Source organism: Rosa rugosa, chromosome 5, assembly GCF_958449725.1.
Source record: "Rosa rugosa chromosome 5, drRosRugo1.1, whole genome shotgun sequence".
Taxonomy (NCBI): domain Eukaryota; kingdom Viridiplantae; phylum Streptophyta; class Magnoliopsida; order Rosales; family Rosaceae; genus Rosa; species Rosa rugosa.
This window is the reverse complement of record NC_084824.1, coordinates 22,307,595-22,326,615: the sequence shown is the minus strand read 5'-3', so window position 1 is coordinate 22,326,615 and position 19,021 is coordinate 22,307,595. Positions and strand designations below refer to the sequence as shown.

Below are 19,021 nucleotides of genomic sequence, written 5' to 3'. Positions count from 1 at the left end.
ATAGAAAGTTCTTCGAAAATTTCATTTCCCTTCCCACGAGAAAGACAAAGGAATTATTTCATTTTCCGCGAACCAAACAAGGCCAGAGTTTCTCTCACATATCTCAGATAACTCTTACCTCTTCTGTAAGTCTTAAGAAAATCAAGTTGTTGGAAACAAAAAGACTTTTAGTTGTTAGCCTATTATTCCAATATGTTGGATTAAAACTCTGGAATGGCCAAACTACTAGTCACACACGAGACCATAGTTGCTGTTAATTCATTGAAAGGTCGAGTTTTATTTTTTAGGCTACGAGTAAACACTAGTGCAAAGTTTGATTTTTATTTATTTATTTATTTATTTATTTTTCAATGAAATGCTGAATATGCAATCATCAATCTGTGCTAAACCTATTGGTTGTCATACAATAAATCAAGATTCTGTCTAATAATTTTATTGTGATATTTGTATAAAATGACAACGCACTTACAAAAGCAGCATCCCACGTGATGTCGACCTTCGACATATTTCCAAATGTGACGATGGCTTTGCGAAAATCGCATTAATTCATTACAATAAGGACAAGACCAGCTTGTCATCAAAGAAAACGAAACCAGTCCATGAGTATTAGCGAAGAGGCAGGTTCTTTTTGGTGAGAAGACAAATAATAAAATTACAAAACAAGCCTACATATCCCCTCACAGCGGTCGATAGCTGTGAGCCACGTATCTGGAATTATTGCATCATGCATGATCAGTTACTTTTTGTCCTAACTTCAGTTTATAACTTTATATATATGAGACTGAGTGACTGACTGGTTATCCTCTTGGATATTGCCGATGGATTTAAAACCACAGATGCAATCTGGGACAATCAAAACAATGGCTGAGGAGAATGTAGAGAATGATGATATAATGAAGACCAGCAAGGAAAAGAAGCTTGGAGGCATCAAAACCTTGCCATTCATCCTTGGTATGTATACGTACATATTCTGTCGTCAATTAATCTTCTTAATTATTTGTTTAAATCAATTTTCTTCTGTACTTGCTGCTAAGTAATTGACATAACTAGTATATAAATCCAGAATGTATTAGTCTATTGACTAATAGTTATATCATATATATGTATTGCATTCGAGAATCGTTGAGATAGGCTTTTAGAATAACTTACTGGAAGAGATTTCTTTTTTGTTCTCTCTCTGTTGCGGTTGAAAGTGATCGATAAGTAGGAAGTGAAATTTAGTAACTATAATGCATTCTTGTTTTGCAGCAAATGAGATGTGTGATAGATTTGCTAGTAGCGGGTTCCATTCCAACATGATAACGTATCTGACCGACGAGCTCAACTTGCCACTAGTGAAGGCCTCTAACACCCTCGCCAACTTCTCCGGAACGGCCAGCATCATGCCGCTTCTCGGCGCTTTGGTTGCCGACTCTTTTGCTGGCCGATTTTGGACGATCACCGTAGCCTCCATTATCTATGAACTGGTCTCTTTCTCTAACCCGACTTTGTTTTTTCAAGTTCTACTTTGGTCACGAGGCTGATTAATCATTAATGCACGTACTTTTTGTCATGTATATTGTATTCACGAGGGAGGTTTTAAAGAAGATTAGTTTTTCTGTGGACTTTCTCGCCGGGTTTGCAGATCAATCATTGGAACAGTTCTCACTTAATTTATAAGCCCTACTTTGAAAATGTATTCTGCATAAAATTAAAAAAAAAAACAAAAAAAATCAGAAACTGTTTAGATAGATGTCTATATTTAATTATTTAGGTCTCTGTTTCAGAAATATTTTATATTAAAACTTTAGGTTGTTCCATGTTTTGATTAAAGGACAAAAATAGCTTGGTACGTACAATTAATCCTTATCATTTGGTAACCCGAAATGAATGTGCTTGTACCTATCGGAATTATGCTTAATTTATAATGATTCATGTCTTGTACCAATCGGAATATAATTATACGAATTTTGTCATTCAATCAAAAAACTGAAACCCATAAAGGTGCATTCTAAACAATTAGAAAATTAGGAACTTAAATCTAGAATTCTCATTGTTGATGATTATCAATCATTTCAATGCTACCTTCAAATTGTGTCTGTAAAGTGTAAATGAATGACGAATTGATTTCTGATTTGGCTTAAAAGGATTTTATAAAAAGTAGGGAAAATTTCCTTTTTTCACGTCCACTCTAGATCCTGCATGTTCAAATGGCTACTTAAATTTGTTATCTTGTACGTGATAGGGATTGATCATCATCACAATATCAGCAGTTTTCCCGTCATTTCGACCTCCACCATGCCCAACACAAGTGAAGTGCAAGGAAGCATCAGGTTCACAATTATGGATCCTCTACTTTTCTCTTCTCCTCACCTCTCTAGGTTCTGGTGGCATCCGGCCCTGCGTTGTTACCTTTGCCGCGGACCAATTGAATTACAAGAACAAAACCAAGGTCAATACAAAATCAGTAATCAACATTCAGAAGTGGAACTTTTTCAATTGGTACTATTTTTGTATGATAGTGGCTACACTGGCTGCCTTAACCGTCGTGGTTTACGTTCAAGATCATGTCGGGTGGGGATGGGGTCTTGGCATTCCCACTTTGGCCATGGCTCTATCAGTTGTGGCTTTTGTGATTGGTTCTCCACTTTACAAGAAGCTCAAACCAGGTGGTAGTCCATTGGTTAGATTGGCTCAAGTAATTGTTGCTGCTTTTCACAAGAGGAATGCACAGTTTCCCCATGACCCTAAGCTCTTGTTTGAAAATCCACAACTTGATGCTGCTATTTCTATTCATGGAAAGCTTTTACACACCAATCAATTCAGGTAATTTTTAATTGGCATGCATGCACACATCTTAACTTAATTTAGCTACAAAATTAAAGGAAGTTTAGCAAGTCTCCCTCAACTTTGAAGGTGTTTCTATATAGTAGCCAACACTTTTAGCTTCCATTGGCGTTTTAAGTTTCATTTTCTTTTCCCTAGCGTCACCTCATGGTTTACTAATTTTTTATGATTAATTTCATCCTTTCAGATTACTAACTATTCTCCATCTAATTAATTTCACCCACTTTGATCCAATATATTTCCTCTCTACTGGACTTTTCCCTTTCCCTCCGTTCCTCTTTGCCAAATGTCCCCACAATACCGAGAATGCCCTAATCAATAACCTAGCTAAAGCATGGAGTAGACCTTTTTTTCATTCTGAATGGAGTAGACCATATTGAAGCAGAAGACTCACAGTATTAAAGGATAGATTTTTTTTTTTGGGGGGTGTGGGTTGGGGTATTAAAGAAACTTGAAACGTAATTGCAGATCAATCTAAATTCGAACTAAAACTTATCAGTAGTTCAGTACGCACTCTCATAATATCAATTGATCAACACATCTTTGCTTTTCTTTTGTATGTAAGGGAAGAAAATAAGATGTAAATTAACATTACGAGAGTGTTCTAAACTAATCCTTGAGTTAAAAGATTATATATAGTTCTTAATTAAATATGTACTCTCTGTTCAATTGAAGGTGGTTTGATAGAGCCGCAATTGTGCTAGCTACAGACAATATTGAGGCAAAAGAAGAAAAAGAAGAAGATGTTTCAGCTCACCTTAACCTATGGAGGCTTTCCACTGTCCATCGTGTTGAGGAGCTCAAATCCATGGTGCGAATGCTTCCCATTTGGGCTGCAGCCATCCTACTCGTGGCCTCATCTTCTCACACACACAGCTTCACCATCCAACAAGCCCGAAGCATGGACCGGCATATCTCCCACTCCTTTGAAATTGAACCTGCCAGTTTGCAAATCTTCGGCCTCCTAACTACTCTCCTCGCCCTCCCCCTCTATGAACGCCTTTTCGTCCCCCTTTCCCGCCGCTTCACTGGAAACCCCTCCGGCATCACGTGCCTTCAGAGAATGGGAGTCGGCTTCGCCATCAACATCCTGGCTACATTTGTAGCATCGTTCGTTGAGATTAAAAGGAAGTCAGTTGCTGCCCATCACAACTTGCTGGATGACCCCAAAGCGGTCATCCCTATATCTGTTTTCTGGTTGGTTCCTCAGGCCTGCCTCCACGGATTTTGTGAAGTTTTCATGCACGTCGGACACTTGGAGTTTCTTTATGATCAGTCTCCGGAAAGCATGAGGAGCACTGCGGCAGCACTGAACTGGATAGCAATAGGAATTGGGAGCTACATTGGTACAGTGATCGTAACCCTAGTTCATAAGTACTCCGGCGACTCTACGAGGAATTGGCTACCAGATAGGAACCTCAATCGGGGAAGACTAGAATACTTCTACTGGCTTTCTGGTGGAATCCAAGTTGTGAATCTCATATATTATGTAGTCTGTGCTAGGTATTACACTTACAAGCCATTAGAAGAGGTCAGTCATCTATGCGAGGAAGAAGAAGAAGTGGATCTAACTAAAGAGAAATCGCCATCAAGTCAAATGCAGGATGCTTGAATGGTTCCAGTAATAACTAAGCGTAATTCTTGCTTAAAAGGTGGGGCATATATGTATTTGAACCCAGGAAATCCGAGGGATGATAATTGTTAGATGAAAATAGAGGGAGAACCAAAAGTCATCCCAGTCAATGTTAGGAATAAGCATAAAGCATTCTAAGAAGCGCCATCCCAGTCGTCGTTACTGTTAGGTTATGAAAGTTAGTTAGCATACTAGTTAATCAATTAGTTAATTGACGTTAATTAGCTTAATTCTGTAATTAGAATGCATGTGCTGGTTTAGTGTGAGCTATAGATAATGTACACGTGTTCATCATCTGTACTTCCTTGGCAACTATATAAGGCTATCACTGTACCTAACTCGGTATCTCAATGTAATAGATCAGCTTCTTCTTTTCCATTTTCTCTCTATTTTTGCTTAGTCTCTAGCTATCATGGTATCAAGAGTCAAGGCTGCGACATCAGAGCACTGAAATCCAAGATCTCCATATAAATCTACTGCAAATTCCACTGGTTTCTACTCACTCTTGCTCAGATCAAAGCTCGATTCTAGTTTCAGCTAAGTTTTTCTTCATCAATCCTGAAGAAATTTCTGGTTCAAGATCCTGAAGAATATATCTATGATTCTACTGCATATTGATAATTACTTCTTGCATCGAAGTTGTGATTTTGTGTTCTATATATGCTCTTTGATATCAAAGTTGTGGCTAAAAATTGTTGAAATCAGTTTAGATCTGAAATCTCAAAACCCTAGTTGTGAATTTTAGGCTTTCTTCCTTGCTGTTATACCTCTTGCTCTCTCAATCCGTACGCTATGCTCTTGCCACTTCAAATCCCTTACACACACCCTAGCTTACCTTGATACTTCATAATCTGTAAACATGACTATTTCTACACATCAAACCACCACACAAACTACTGTTTACCTCCTTAACATTCTTCTTGATGATACAAATTACCCTACCTGGTTATTCGGAATGGAATCTTTCCTCAGAGGGCAAAACTTGTTTGGCTTTGTTGACGGCACCACTCCTTGCCCATCACAATTTTTAACTACCTCTGATAGCTCCTCCACAACACTCTCCGCTGATTATATTGTCTGGAAGACTCAAGATCAGAGCATAGTGAATATGATAGGTTAAACCCTAAGTGCTGTGGCTATGACATGTGATGTTGGGAGCAAATCTGCTCAAGATCTATGGATCAGACTTAAACTGAAATTTGCTGACTCTAATAAGCAAAATATTCTTCAGCTGAAATCAAACCTTCAGAATGTCAAGAAAGGAAATGATGATATTGAGACCTATCTTGATAAAATCAAGGATGCAAAAGATGCTCTTGAAACTATAGGTGTTACTATTGATGATGAGGACATTGTTGTTACTGTTCTTAATGGCTTGCCCTCAGAGTTTGCAGCAATAAAAACTGTCATGATCAGGGCTCAGTTCACTTGTGCCTCACTGAGTCAACTTAAGACACTACTCAAGGCTGCCGAGATGGACATTGGTAATGAAGCTCAAGGCCTACAAAGCCTTCTTACTGCCATGCTTGCAAAGATCAATACTCCTGTCCAAACCACACCAACTTCCAACTCTTGTGTGACTCAAACATCTCCACATGTGTCTCAGCCATCTCCCTTGACTCAAAGTCATAATTTGCAGCTCTCCTCACCTGCATCTACATCTACTGCACCTGCCATACCTCCTGGCATCACAACTCAAGGCCTGCCCTCATTTCCACTATCATCACAGTCTGCCTATGTGCCTATTTCTGCCATGCCTTATGGCTTCACTGTTATGCCTCAATATCCTATGCTTCACTCAAACAATGCCATGACTGGCTTCTATGCTGGTAGAGAAGTTGAAGATTTAATAACAATGGTGGCAGAGGTAATAACTTTGGTGGAAGAGGAAATGGCATGATGAATAATGGAGGTGGTTTCAAAACCAATAACAACAACAACACTGCTGGTAATGCCCTCACTTGTCAATGGTGCAACAAAGTTGGTCATAGTGCCAAAACTTGTAGGTCTCTTCCCATCAATCAACAAGCCAACAACAACTCTAACCTAGGTGGCTATCAATACTGTGGGAAACCTGGTCACACTGCAGATAGGTGTTACTTTATCATTGGCTTCCCTGGAATGCAAAATGAGACTGAAGATGCTGCTGCTACTGCCATGATTGCTGCTACAAACCTTGCTCCACAGTTCTGGCTTGCTGACATAGGTGCCACCAATCACATGACCAATAATCTTCAGCTACTTAACAATGTCATCCCTTATCCTAATGTTGATGGTGTACATATTGGTAATGGTAATCAGCTGCAAATCACACATATTGGTGATGCTATGTTGGGACTATTGAGACTGGATAACATCTTATTAATTCCAGATCTTGCAGCTCACTTACTTTCCATTTATCAACTGTGTAAGCAAAATAACTGCTCTGTGTGGTTGATGAATTTATGTGTGTGATACAAGACAAGGTGCAGGGCAAAATACTATACCAGGGACTGAGTAAGCAAGGCCTCTACCCCATACCATTTGATCTACCTATACTCAATAAATCTGCAAACAAATCAGCAGCTACAGTTTCTTCAAGGTCATGTCCACAAGGCACAGTTTCCACTCCTCATTGAGACTGGATAACATCTTATTAATTCCAGATCTTGCAGCTCACTTACTTTCCATTTATCAACTGTGTAAGCAAAATAACTGCTCTGTGTGGTTTGATGAATTTATGTGTGTGATACAAGACAAGGTGCAGGGCAAAATACTATACCAGGGACTGAGTAAGCAAGGCCTCTACCCCATACCATTTGATCTACCTATACTCAATAAATCTGCAAACAAATCAGCAGCTACAGTTTCTTCAAGGTCATGTCCACAAGGCACAGTTTCCACTCCTCATTGAGACTGGATAACATCTTATTAATTCCAGATCTTGCAGCTCACTTACTTTCCATTTATCAACTGTGTAAGCAAAATAACTGCTCTGTGTGGTTTGATGAATTTATGTGTGTGATACAAGACAAGGTGCAGGGCAAAATACTATACCAGGGACTGAGTAAGCAAGGCCTCTACCCCATACCATTTGATCTACCTATACTCAATAAATCTGCAAACAAATCAGCAGCTACAGTTTCTTCAAGGTCATGTCCACAAGGCACAGTTTCCACTCCTCATTCAGCTTTTCTTGGACAACATGTAAAGCATTCTCTTTGGCATCAGAGGTTTGGTCATCCCTCGAATGAAGTAGTCAGGATCATGTTGGAAAAATGTAAGATGGTACAACCAGCTGATAGTGAGAAAGCAGTATGTGAATCATGTTTGTTAGGAAAATTTCACAAACTTCCATTTCCTAGCTCTACATCTAGATGTGCCTCTCCTTTTGAACTTGTACACTCTGATGTTTGGGGCCCTTCCCCTCATCTTTCCATAGATGGATATAGGTATTTTGTTCTTTTCATTGATGATTGTACAAGGTTCACTTGGATGTTTCCAATGAAAAATAAAAATGAAGTTCTCTCTTACTTCAAATCCTTATGTGCAATTATTTCCACTCAATTTTCTACTACTGTTAAAACATTTAGAAGTGATGGAGGAGGTGAGGATATCAGTACAAAGTTTAAGGAATACTTGAACAATTGTGGAATTATTCATCAAGTCTCTTGCCCTTATACTCCTGAGCAGAATGGTATTTCAGAAAGAAAGAATAGGCACATAAGAGAAACTGTCGTCACCTTGTTGCAGAATGCATCTCTACCTAATCAGTTTTGGTATCATGCTTGTGCCACTGCAACCTTTTTGATCAACAGAATGCCTACTCAAGTGTTGTAGATGAAATCACCATATGAGATGCTTTATCATTCTGTTCCAAAGCTTGATATGCTCAGAGTATTTGGGTGCACATGTTACCCTCTCTTGACTCCTTACAGATGTAACAAGCTTCAGCCTAAGACTATAAGGTGTGTCTTCATTGGGTTTGTTGCTGGCGACAAAGGGTACATCTGCTATAGTCCTTCTAATAGAAAGTACTTTATATCAAGGCATGTTTTCTTTGAAGAATCAACTTTTCCTTATGCTGTTTGCTCTACAAAACCATCCCATTCAACAAAAACTACAGTTGTTCAGTACAAATATCCAATGACTGCACAAACTCAATTTGGTATGCCTTACTCAGTCCAATCTCAGTCCCACACTCAAACTCCTTTGCCTGCACCTGTCCATGACTTACGCATCTCATCACCACATAATTCAGGTCAGTCTACTCTCAATCCTTTGCATGTTGATCAACCTGATATTGCTATTCATTCATTACCGGCTGCTTCTAGCAATCCTGTTGCCACATCTATTAATCATGATCCATCTGATGCTAATGTTTCTCATCATGAGTCTACATCTGTCACTAATACTTGGAACTTTGTGGACAATGATCCTAAGATAATCATCTCACCTTCATCTAGCAATGTGTTTGCTCTTCAATCTGATACCCTTATATAGTTTGCTGAAACTGAAGATGTTCTTTCATTATCATCTCAACCTGGGACCGGATCAATTTCTGTTGTTCTTAACCGTGAACCACCCTACATTCCATCCAGTCAGGTATCTGAAGCTAACATTCTTCATCCTGTAAATGGCATTGCTCTTGTCAATGATCAGATCATGTTGACCAGAGCCAAGAGAGGCATTCACAAAAGAAAATGTTTTCTTTCACTGCTATCTCATGTTAGTCTTGATCCAGCTGCCACTGAACCACCCAACTATAAGGAAGCTCTTAAAATACCTGAATGGAGAACTGCCATGAATGAGGAATACAATGCTCTTATGCAACAGAATACATGGACTCTTGTTCCATTGCGGGCTGACAAGAATCTTGTCTCATGCTAATGGCTATTCAAAGTAAAAAGAAATGCAGATGGCTCAATTGCTCGACACAAAGCAAGACTTGTTGCTAGGGGGTTCAGTCAAGAATATGGAGTAGGCTATGATGAGACATTCTCACCTGTCGTGAGGGACACTATAGTAAGACTAATTCTCTGTATTGCTGCTTATCATAATTGGTCTCTCCATCAGATGGACATGAAGAATGCTTTCCTTCATGGACTTCGATCTTAGTGAAGAAGTTTATATGACACAGCCTGGTGGCTTTGTTAATCCTAATGCTCCTCATCATGTATGTAAGCTGAACAAGTCTCTCTATGGCTTGAAGCAGGCTCCAAGGGCATGGAATGAAAGGTTTACCAACTTCTTTCCTAAAATTGGTTTCTGTTCATCTTATGCAGATCCTAGCTTATTCATCAAGGAAAGTAATTCTGATCATGTCTTCTTGTTGCTATATGTGGATGACATAATTATCACTGGATCTTGTGCAACTCTTATCTCTTCTGTTAAAGCAGACCTCCAACAAGAATTTGATATGAAAGATTTGGGAAAGCTACATTTCTTCCTTGGACTTGAAGTTCAATATATGTCAGATGGCCTATTTGTGTCCCAAAAGAAATATGCAAGGGATCTACTGCACAAGGCTGGTCTTGATGATTGTCACACTCATGCTACACCCTGTAGGTCTGGTTTGAAGCTTTTCAAAGACATTGACACACCATTGCAATCCCATGACATAATTCAATTTCGAAGCATGGTAGGATGTCTTCAGTATCTCACATTTACAAGGCCTGACATCTCCTAGCAGTTAATTCTGTGTGTTAATTTCTCCAAAATCCTACAGATGAGCACTTGTTTGCTGCACAAAGAATTCTCAGGTATGTCAAAGGAACCATGGACCAAGGCATTTATTTCAGGAGGGGTCACAATCTGCATAAAGACATTGCCTTTCAACTCCAAGCCTATTGTGATGCAGACTGGGCTGGTGATCCCAATGATAGGAAATCAACCACAGGCTTTGTTATCTTGTTGCATGATTCACCAATCTCTTGGTGTAGTAAGAAGCAATCTGCTGTATCTAGATCTTCCACTGAAGCCGAGTATAGAAGCATGGCAGACACCACATCAGAAATCATGTGGTTAATGCACTTGCTTCATGATCTACGTGTTCCACTTGATAATGTTCCTATTCTACACTGTGATAACATTTCTGCCCTTGCTCTGGCTACAAACCCAGTCTATCACTCCAAGTTGAAACACATTGAGGTTTATGTGCATTTTACCAGAAATCAAGTCAAAGCCGGTTCACTTAAGCTTCAATTTGTCACATCCAAAAACCAGCTGGATGATCTCTTCACCAAAGGATTGTGATCCCCTCAACACTCCTATCTCTGTGCCAGCTTGATGTTGCTTACCTCCCATCAAGCTGAGGAGGGGTGTTAGGTTATGAAAGTTAGTTAGCATACTAGTAATCAGTTAGTTAATTGACGTTAATTAGCTTAATTCTGTAATTAGAATGCATGTGCTGGTTTAGTGTGAGCTATAGATAATGTACACGTGTTCATCATCTGTACTCCCTTGGCAACTATATAAGGCTATCACTGTACCTAACTTGGTATCTCAATGTAATAGATCAGCTTCTTCTTTTCCATTTTCTCTCTATTTTTGCTTAGTCTCTCTAGCTATCAGTTACCAGCAGGAAACAATTAAAAAAACTTCAATAGTGAAATACATAGAATGCACCATGAAAGAATTAAGAATTGTCTCTCTTTTGTTAGTATGTAATATTAGAGAACTGCTCGATTTGGATCTAATTTTTTGTGGGGTGACCACTTTGAGCCCCAAATGACAAATTGACCCAACAACATTGGGTTGGGATTTGACCAACCTATTTTTGCCCAAACTTACTTGTAACCTAAACCACTCGACCGAGTACTGTTCAGATTGGGTTGGGCGGGACTTCGATCATGCATTGAAGAAGACCGTAAAAACATGCATCCAATGACACAATTTAGTACATGACAGCGATATACTCCTTTTACTCCTAATCGGCTAATCCTCAACTTCTAGATCAGTTTACTTCTTGTTTGCCTTTTGCTATCACTCTACAAGATAATGTTGCTCTTTTTGTTCCTGTTTCTGAGAATGAATTTCTTGCTACTATCCATCAGATTGGTCCCTTAAAAGCTCCAGGTCCGGATGACATCCATGCTATCTTTAATTAAACTTATCGGCATATTATCGTATCATATCTATAGTACATGATTTCCTTGCTGATAAGTTATCTTTAGATTTCATTGACCATACTAACATTGCTTTTATACCTGAAAATGAAAATTTCGAATTAATTTTGGGCTTCAAGAGTTGGTCTTTAGGTAGCATGTCTTTATGGTTTTAGGAAAATATCCGTGGAATGGGATCTAAAATCTTATTAGACAGTATAAATGGTTGAATTCAAGCTCCTTGGAGGATTTGTATTATTGTTTGAGATAATTGGAATTTTACTGCTACCTTTGACTCAATTTCCTTCAAACATGTATGGTGTGAAGCAAATTTTATTGCTTACTCTAGTCATTCCATGGATGTGGCTAGTTGGACCGGCTTTTGTCTATTTCAGTTGCTCATGTCTTGTTCTTTGATCTATCAGGTTAGGTTGTATTAGATGAGTTACTCTATAACTTTGTTTTTCTTTGTTTCATCAAGAAAATGACACATTTTAGTGACATTGTTTATGTTTAAAAAGTGCGATTGTCTTCACACTATATGTTTCATGTTAGCCAAATAGCTACCCTCAAGTATAAGGGGTACAATAATAGTATAGGGATTTAAGAAAGGTTGTCGAACCCACGAGGATTGGATTCCTTTCACTAGCTAGGGTGTGAATCTAAGGAGAGCTAGAATATGCAAATATACAATCATAAACCTAAATTCACAAGAAAATCTAAGCTCATGGTGAGTATGTGCATTGTGGTGGTAGTGAAATTGTTTGTTGGATAGAGTGGTGAACCAAATTAAAATAAATGCTTAAATATAAACTAAACTAGTAAAATAATGGATGAAGTTAGGGGTTGGATTGTCTACCACTAACCTCCCTTGCAAGTATTGAAGGTTCAAATACAAGTGATGCTATTCTAATTTTCCAATTACCCTCTTTGCATCCGGATAAGACTACAAAGGCTTAAACTCCTTTAATGTTATTAATTCCAACCGGATAAGTCTAGAATTAACTACCTAAGAACAATTTCTATTACCGGTTAAGTCTCAATTCATTGTTCCTAGATGCATAAAGCTTTGAGTTTAGATAATTATGCAAGCAAACCAATCCTAGATCTAGGTGATTTTAACTCACAACCGTCACATGCACATAGAGGATGCTATCATGCTATCAATGCTCAAAGTTAACTACTCCCTAAACATTTTTTTCATGAGATGACAAACACAACACATTCAAATTAGTTAAGTTTGAATAAATGCGTTCACTTCTTGAATTAGCATATGAAGATGAAAATCACAAATAATATCAAATGTAAATTAAAACAACAATTCATACAAGTTTGGCTAGGGCTTTCAACCCTAGCCCCAACAAAGTAACTACTCACTCATAGTCATACAAATTGGCATCAAATCTATAAAGTAAATCAAGGTAAATTAAAGAGTTAAGGAAAGAATGAACTGGTTGAAGCTTGACAAATCAATGGCTAACTCCTTCTTTGTTTTCCTCCTTCAATGCTCTTTGAATCCTCCTTGATGGTGGAATGGATGGATGATAAGCTTCTTGATGGTGATGAAGATATGATGCTCCTTTGGCTAATTTTGAGTGGTAGTGATGGAGTAATGGTGGTGGTGGTGGTGATGGTAGTTGTGGGTTTGGATTTTGGGAGATGGATATGGAGGTTTTATGAAGGAGATGAATAGAGAAAGAAAATGAAATGGGATGCAATGGTTGATGTTGAGAGTGAGAAGAGAAGGTGTTTATATAGGGAAGAAAAAGAAGAGTGAAATAAAAATAATGAAAGTGGTTTGTAAAATATGGAAAAGATGGAGTAATGATGAAATGAAAGCAAGGCATGAAGGTGTAGAAATATGGAAGTGATGATGATCTATTAAAGAGATTGGAGTAGAAAAATATATCCAAGAAAAAAGAGAAAAGCATCTAGCTTTCTTCATGTGGGTAGGAAACATGAACATGTGGTGTTGAGCTAGTTTTAGGTCAGTTTCTGCCCCTTTATTCCTTCAATTATTTCTCTATCAAGACTTTATCATGGGCCTCCGATTTATTCATATCAAATATTCCTCTATGAGTGTAGATCATCCTGTTAAAATTTCAGAGCTTTTGGAGTAGTAGTTGGGCCGGAAACGCTACTGGACTCCTTACAAGTCCAGTTTTCTAGTTTTGCTTCTGCAGAAAATTGGACTGATTGTTTGAAGGCCTTCCACTTCTGTATGGCTCTTGCACTCTTCATAAGAAATGTTTCTTAGGATGTCTATAATGGATCTGGAGAGTTTCAGCTCATTTGGAGTTCATTTGGTTAGGCGGCCGCTCCTTCTTCCTTGTCTAGCTCACTTTCTCCTAGTCGGAGTAATAAAATGTTCTAAGGTTGACTTTTTAGTGCATTTCCATTCTTCTCCATCATTTCCTAGCATGATAAGGACAACATAATAAATATATATAAATAAACGCAAAGGTTAAGCAAAAGTACAAGATCAGGGAAATAATGAAATTGGATTAGTCAACATTAAATTTGGACTTTAGAACAAGTAATTTTCATGTTTTAGGGGACAAATATGTATATGAATTATGATCCAACATTTCACTTTCTAGTAACTTTTTTTTTTTTTGAAGAAAGACATCAAACTTTATTAGCTAAGAGTAATTAGAGTATACAATGTGAGGCAACAAACCCCCTGACCTCTATAGGAATAGAGCCAGACCAAGAAACATTAACTTGACTAAAAAGAGCTAGTCTAGCAAGCTTATCGCCTTATCTGCTGCAGAATTGGACTCCCTATAAACATGGGAGAATGAAGAGCCAGGTAGCTGGTTTAAATAGAACACAGAGTCATCAATTATCCGACCCCAAATAGATGTGTCCTCCTCTCTAGCCATTATAGCTTGGTTGACCTGCAGACAATCCCCTTCAAAACTGATAGGAGCAAGCTGAAATTGCACGGCCAAAGCACAAGCTGCTCTAGCAGCCAAGGCTTCAATTTCAACCGGTGAAGAAACATAAGCAACATGCATACAAACCCCTCCAATGATGTCACCAATATAGTCTCTCACCACCACACTGATACCACCTGTTCTCGAGAGACCATTGAAAGCACCATCAAAGTTTGCTTTCAACCAACCAACTGATGGTGGCTTCCACGGAACCGGAACTCTCCCCGCCCTCGAAGATGATGAGACCGAGCTACCAGCTTGTTGGAATAATTGATAATTATGGGACGCCTGGAATGCAACTTGTTGCATCCCCATAGCCTTTCCATTCCACACTCTCCTATTACTCTCTTTCCAGATCATCCACAAAGTGAAGAGAAGTAGAGCAAAATCACACTTTGCTAGGATTTCAGAACATGCAAGTAGCCAATCCATGAGAGAAGCAATATTAGAAGCTAGATGCAGAATGGGAGTAAAAACCTGGAAGGAGATTAGGACCGACTACACGAAAGGACAATCCCTTTGGGCATGTGTAAGAGACTCATCCTCACTATTACAGAACATACAACCATCTTGTAGATAAACGCGACGAGAAAACAGTTGAGAGACAGTTGGTAGAATTCCCGAACAAGGCTTCCAAATATGCACCTTAACTTTGCCTGGAACCTTATAGCAAACCAAATGTTCTTCCAAAGAGAAGTCGTGAGATCCGAAGTAGTAGCACCCAAAACAGAATCATGTACTAGCTCATAAGCTAATTTGTATGCAGTTTTGGTGGTGAACCTCCCCATAACATCATAGTGCCAAACCTACCTATCTTGGACTTGCCTATTGCTAAGTGGAATGGAAAAGATAAGAGCAGCATCATCCGGATCAAACTGAGCCATAATTAGGTCACGATCCGATGTACTAGAGGGAAGAATGAGTTCATGAACCCATTCAGGAGCATCAGAACTACGGTAAAAAGGCCTAAAAGAACAAGGCCTAGGTAACCAGGGGGAATCCCATATATGAATTGATCTTCCATTACCAACCTGCCACCGAACACCCCTTCTCAAATCAAAACCTTCAGGGCCTCAAAAATTTCTCTCCAACACGCTGAAGGGGAGGATGTCAACTCAGCATCCCACAAGACACCATTAGGATAATACTTAGCTCTGTACAAGCGAGCGATCAGAGAGTGTGGTTTACGTAGCAACCTCCACCCTTGCTTGGACAGCAAAGCTTGATTATGAGCATGAAAATCATGAAAACCCATCCCACCATTCTCTTTAGGTTGACAAAGCTTGTCCCAAGAGAGCCAATGAATCTTTTGATTGCCGCCTTTACTACCCCACCAGAACTTTGCACACCTCTGATGAAGAGTATCACAAAATGACTTGGGTAACAAGAAACAGCTCATAGCATAAGTAGGCAAAGACTGAGCGACAACTCTGATAAGTAAATCCTTCCTTGCACCACTGAGAAGTTTCCCTTGCCAACCCTCCAGTTTCTTACTAAGACACTCAGTAATATAAGCAAAGGTTTCAGTTTTCCGTCTACCCATGTACATCGGTAGTCCGAGATACTTTTCATGTTTCGCAACAATTTCCACGCCAAGAAAGTCTGCCAGTAACATCTTAGAACCTTCTCTGACGTTCTTACTGAACGCAATACTAGATTTCGAGAAATTAATTTTCTGCCCAGAAGCACCTTCATACTCATTCAAGACAGAACGAATATGTTGACACTCCTCTATAGTAGCCCTCCCAAACAACAGGCTGTCATCCGTAAAGAGTAAATGATGAATACTAGGAGCACCAGAACAAATAGAAATACCAGACAACTGGCCTTGTTGACCCTTCCTATCCAATAACACTGAAAATCCTTCAGCACAGAGAACGAACAAATAAGGAGATAGAGGATCTCCCTGTCGAAGACCCCTAAAAGGACTCACATAACCACGGGGTTGGCCATTGACCAAGAAGGAATAACGAACTGTAGTAACACACTGCATAATCATCTGCACCCAAGTCTCCTCAAAACCCAGCCTCAACAGAACAGCTTCCAAGAAGCACCACTCCATATGATCATAAGCCTTACTCATATCCAACTTCAGGGACATAACTCCTTCCCCAGAACAATGATTATGAATAAAGTGGGACACGTCATTAGCCACCAAAGTATTATCAGAAATCACTCTCCCCGGAATAAATGCACTCTGAAAAGGTGAAACAATCTCAGACATAATTCGTTTCAACCTGTTAGTCACCACCTTAGCACAAATCTTGTAAATCACATTACAAAGAGTTATTGGCCGCAAATCAGACATCTTATCAGGAGACTTCACTTTAGGAATCAAACACACATGCGTATAGATAATTTCACCCAACTGACCTGAGTGTAGGAAATTCTGCACTGCACTGACCACATCAGCACCTATAATATTCCAATATTTTTGGAAAAATAGTGGGGGCATACCATTTGGTCCAGGAGCTTTGGTAGGATGCATTTGGAATAAAGCCGAGCGAATTTCACCCTTAGTGTAAGGAGCAAAAAGCTCGAGAGTCATCTGGGAGGTCACTTTTGGTTGAATACTATCAACCACAGCCATCATGTGAACATGATCCATATCTCCTGCTGTAAACATAGCCAAAAAGTAATCCACAACCACCGTTTCTATACCCTGCTCCGAGGTCTGCCAAACGTCATCTGCATCAAACAAACCCAGCAGCCTGTTTTTGGCACGCCTATTCGACGCCTTCCGATGAAAGTATTTTGTATTCCTATCACCTTCAGACAACCACAGAACCTTAGCCCTTTGCTGCCAATATTTGTGATCCTCATCCAAAAGTACCTCCAATCGGTTGGACAACTCTACGCTTTCCTGTTGAGAAACTGGGGTTAATGGTAAAGTAATAAACTCCTGCAGCCTAGTACGCAACAAATTAATCTCTCTATCTCTGTTGCCAAATGTCGTTCTCTGCCAGTTATTGAGAGAAAGACGAGTACTACGAATCTTCTGCACCACCTGAAACATAGGTCTACCATCACTAGAAAAACTCCACCCATCATCAACAATACCCTCGCAAGCCTCATGACTCACCCAAAAACTTTCAAACTTGAATCGAGGACGTCTACGAGCAGCATGCTGCATTGTGCAACTTACTTCCAACAAAATAGGAACGTGGTCACCATGAATAGGTTCAAGATTGAGAACCCTAGAGGCTGGAAAAACATCCAACCACGAGGCAGACGCAAACGCTTCGTCCAGTCTACACCTCACGCCTCCACCTTCCCAGGTAAAAAGAGAGCCCCAAAACCCTAAATCAAATAAATCAGAGTGTGATAATGCATCCCTAAACAGTTGCATCTACGATTCCCTCTGAGGTACACCACCAGACTTCTCGCCGGTATGGAGCAACTCATTGAAGTCTCCCAGGACAACCTATGGCAGCGACGTCTCCTCCCCCAGTTGACGAAGCAGTGACCAAGTAATGGATGCATCGCTGTGGTCAGGTGTCCATAAAACCCAGTCAACTCCAGATCAACGTCGAACCATTAGATGGGTACAGTTCCACATCCACATGATACGCTGACTTGGACCGGAACCGAACATCCAGCCCGTCCTCCCAAAACAATGCAAGCCCTTCAGACTGACCAGAACTGAAGACGGCCTCACAATTAAGATACCCAATCTGCAGACGCAAATTATCCATATACTCCTTATCAGAAACCTTCATTTCACTAAGAAAAATGAAAGAAGGATGATGCTTCTGAATTAGCTTCCGAAGCGCTTGAACCGTGATATTGTTGCAGATTCCACGACAATTCCACGCTAAAACCTTCATGATTGAAGGGCTGGGGTAGTGCAAAGAACAAACCCTAGGATATCAAACCCTAGCAGAGCGTCCTTAAAGTAGTAGTTATTCAATGCTTATTTGTTAGTTTTTACAACTCTTCAAATTTTATATCTGTGTTTTTGTTTCACTTTCTAGTAACTTAAATATTGTCAATTTGTAAGAATTTCAACCAAAAAAGAAAAAAAAAATGAGTGTGAATTTCATTATCCTTAACCATATTATACCACTAAAATGCTAAACTTATGACACAAGATCCAAGCCCCGTCCTGAGGTTCTTGATGCCCAAGGCGAAATTTTTTTTGGTGCCTAGGGCTTGTTCGAAGATTTTTTTCGATGATGATTCTGAGATTAATTTGGCTTTGAAAAGTTATAAATTAACAAGTTTTTATTTATTTTGATATATACCTCAACATGCACCATGGAATGTCAAAAAATTTGTCTAATCACCGTAGAAGAACAAAAAATTAGAAAGGAGAAAGATTGGGAGATGAAAAACAGATAGGAGAAAGATTCAAGGGACATATGATGAAAATGAATTAAGGGATGAACAAACATTGAAACCCCAAATTTAAAGAGAAATTTGTTTGATTTCAACGTTCCGGAGAGAGTGAGAGACTCTACTATAATGATGCTTGATTTTTTGCAGTTTGCGATGACTAAAATAGTTGCAAAAGAAGAACATCCAAATAGTGCGTTTTG

The 19,021-nt window shown here is 39.3% G+C and overlaps 1 protein-coding gene across 1 annotated transcript; it reads left to right on the top strand.

Moving 5' to 3' along the window:
• The first annotated feature begins 791 nt into the window (after window positions 1–791).
• Window positions 792–4,835, top strand: LOC133709501 (protein NRT1/ PTR FAMILY 3.1-like). Its single transcript, XM_062135274.1, has 4 exons — window positions 792–951; window positions 1,249–1,466; window positions 2,225–2,805; window positions 3,502–4,835. Exons 1-4 carry the CDS (start codon window positions 819–821, stop codon window positions 4,436–4,438), a joined length of 1,869 nt encoding a protein of 622 aa, XP_061991258.1. The 5' UTR covers window positions 792–818; the 3' UTR covers window positions 4,439–4,835.
• Window positions 4,836–19,021: the final 14,186 nt, after the last annotated feature.

What these genes read in the sequence shown, in the direction of transcription:
- LOC133709501 (XM_062135274.1), top strand. Translation starts at nt 819, where the DNA reads ATGGATTTAAAACCACAGATGCAATCTGGGACAATCAAAACAATGGCT. An exon ending in AACCTTGCCATTCATCCTTG is followed by an intron (nt 952 to 1,248) that starts GTATGTATACGT and finishes CTTGTTTTGCAG; the next exon opens with CAAATGAGATGTGTGATAGA. An exon ending in CCTCCATTATCTATGAACTG is followed by an intron (nt 1,467 to 2,224) that starts GTCTCTTTCTCT and finishes TGTACGTGATAG; the next exon opens with GGATTGATCATCATCACAAT.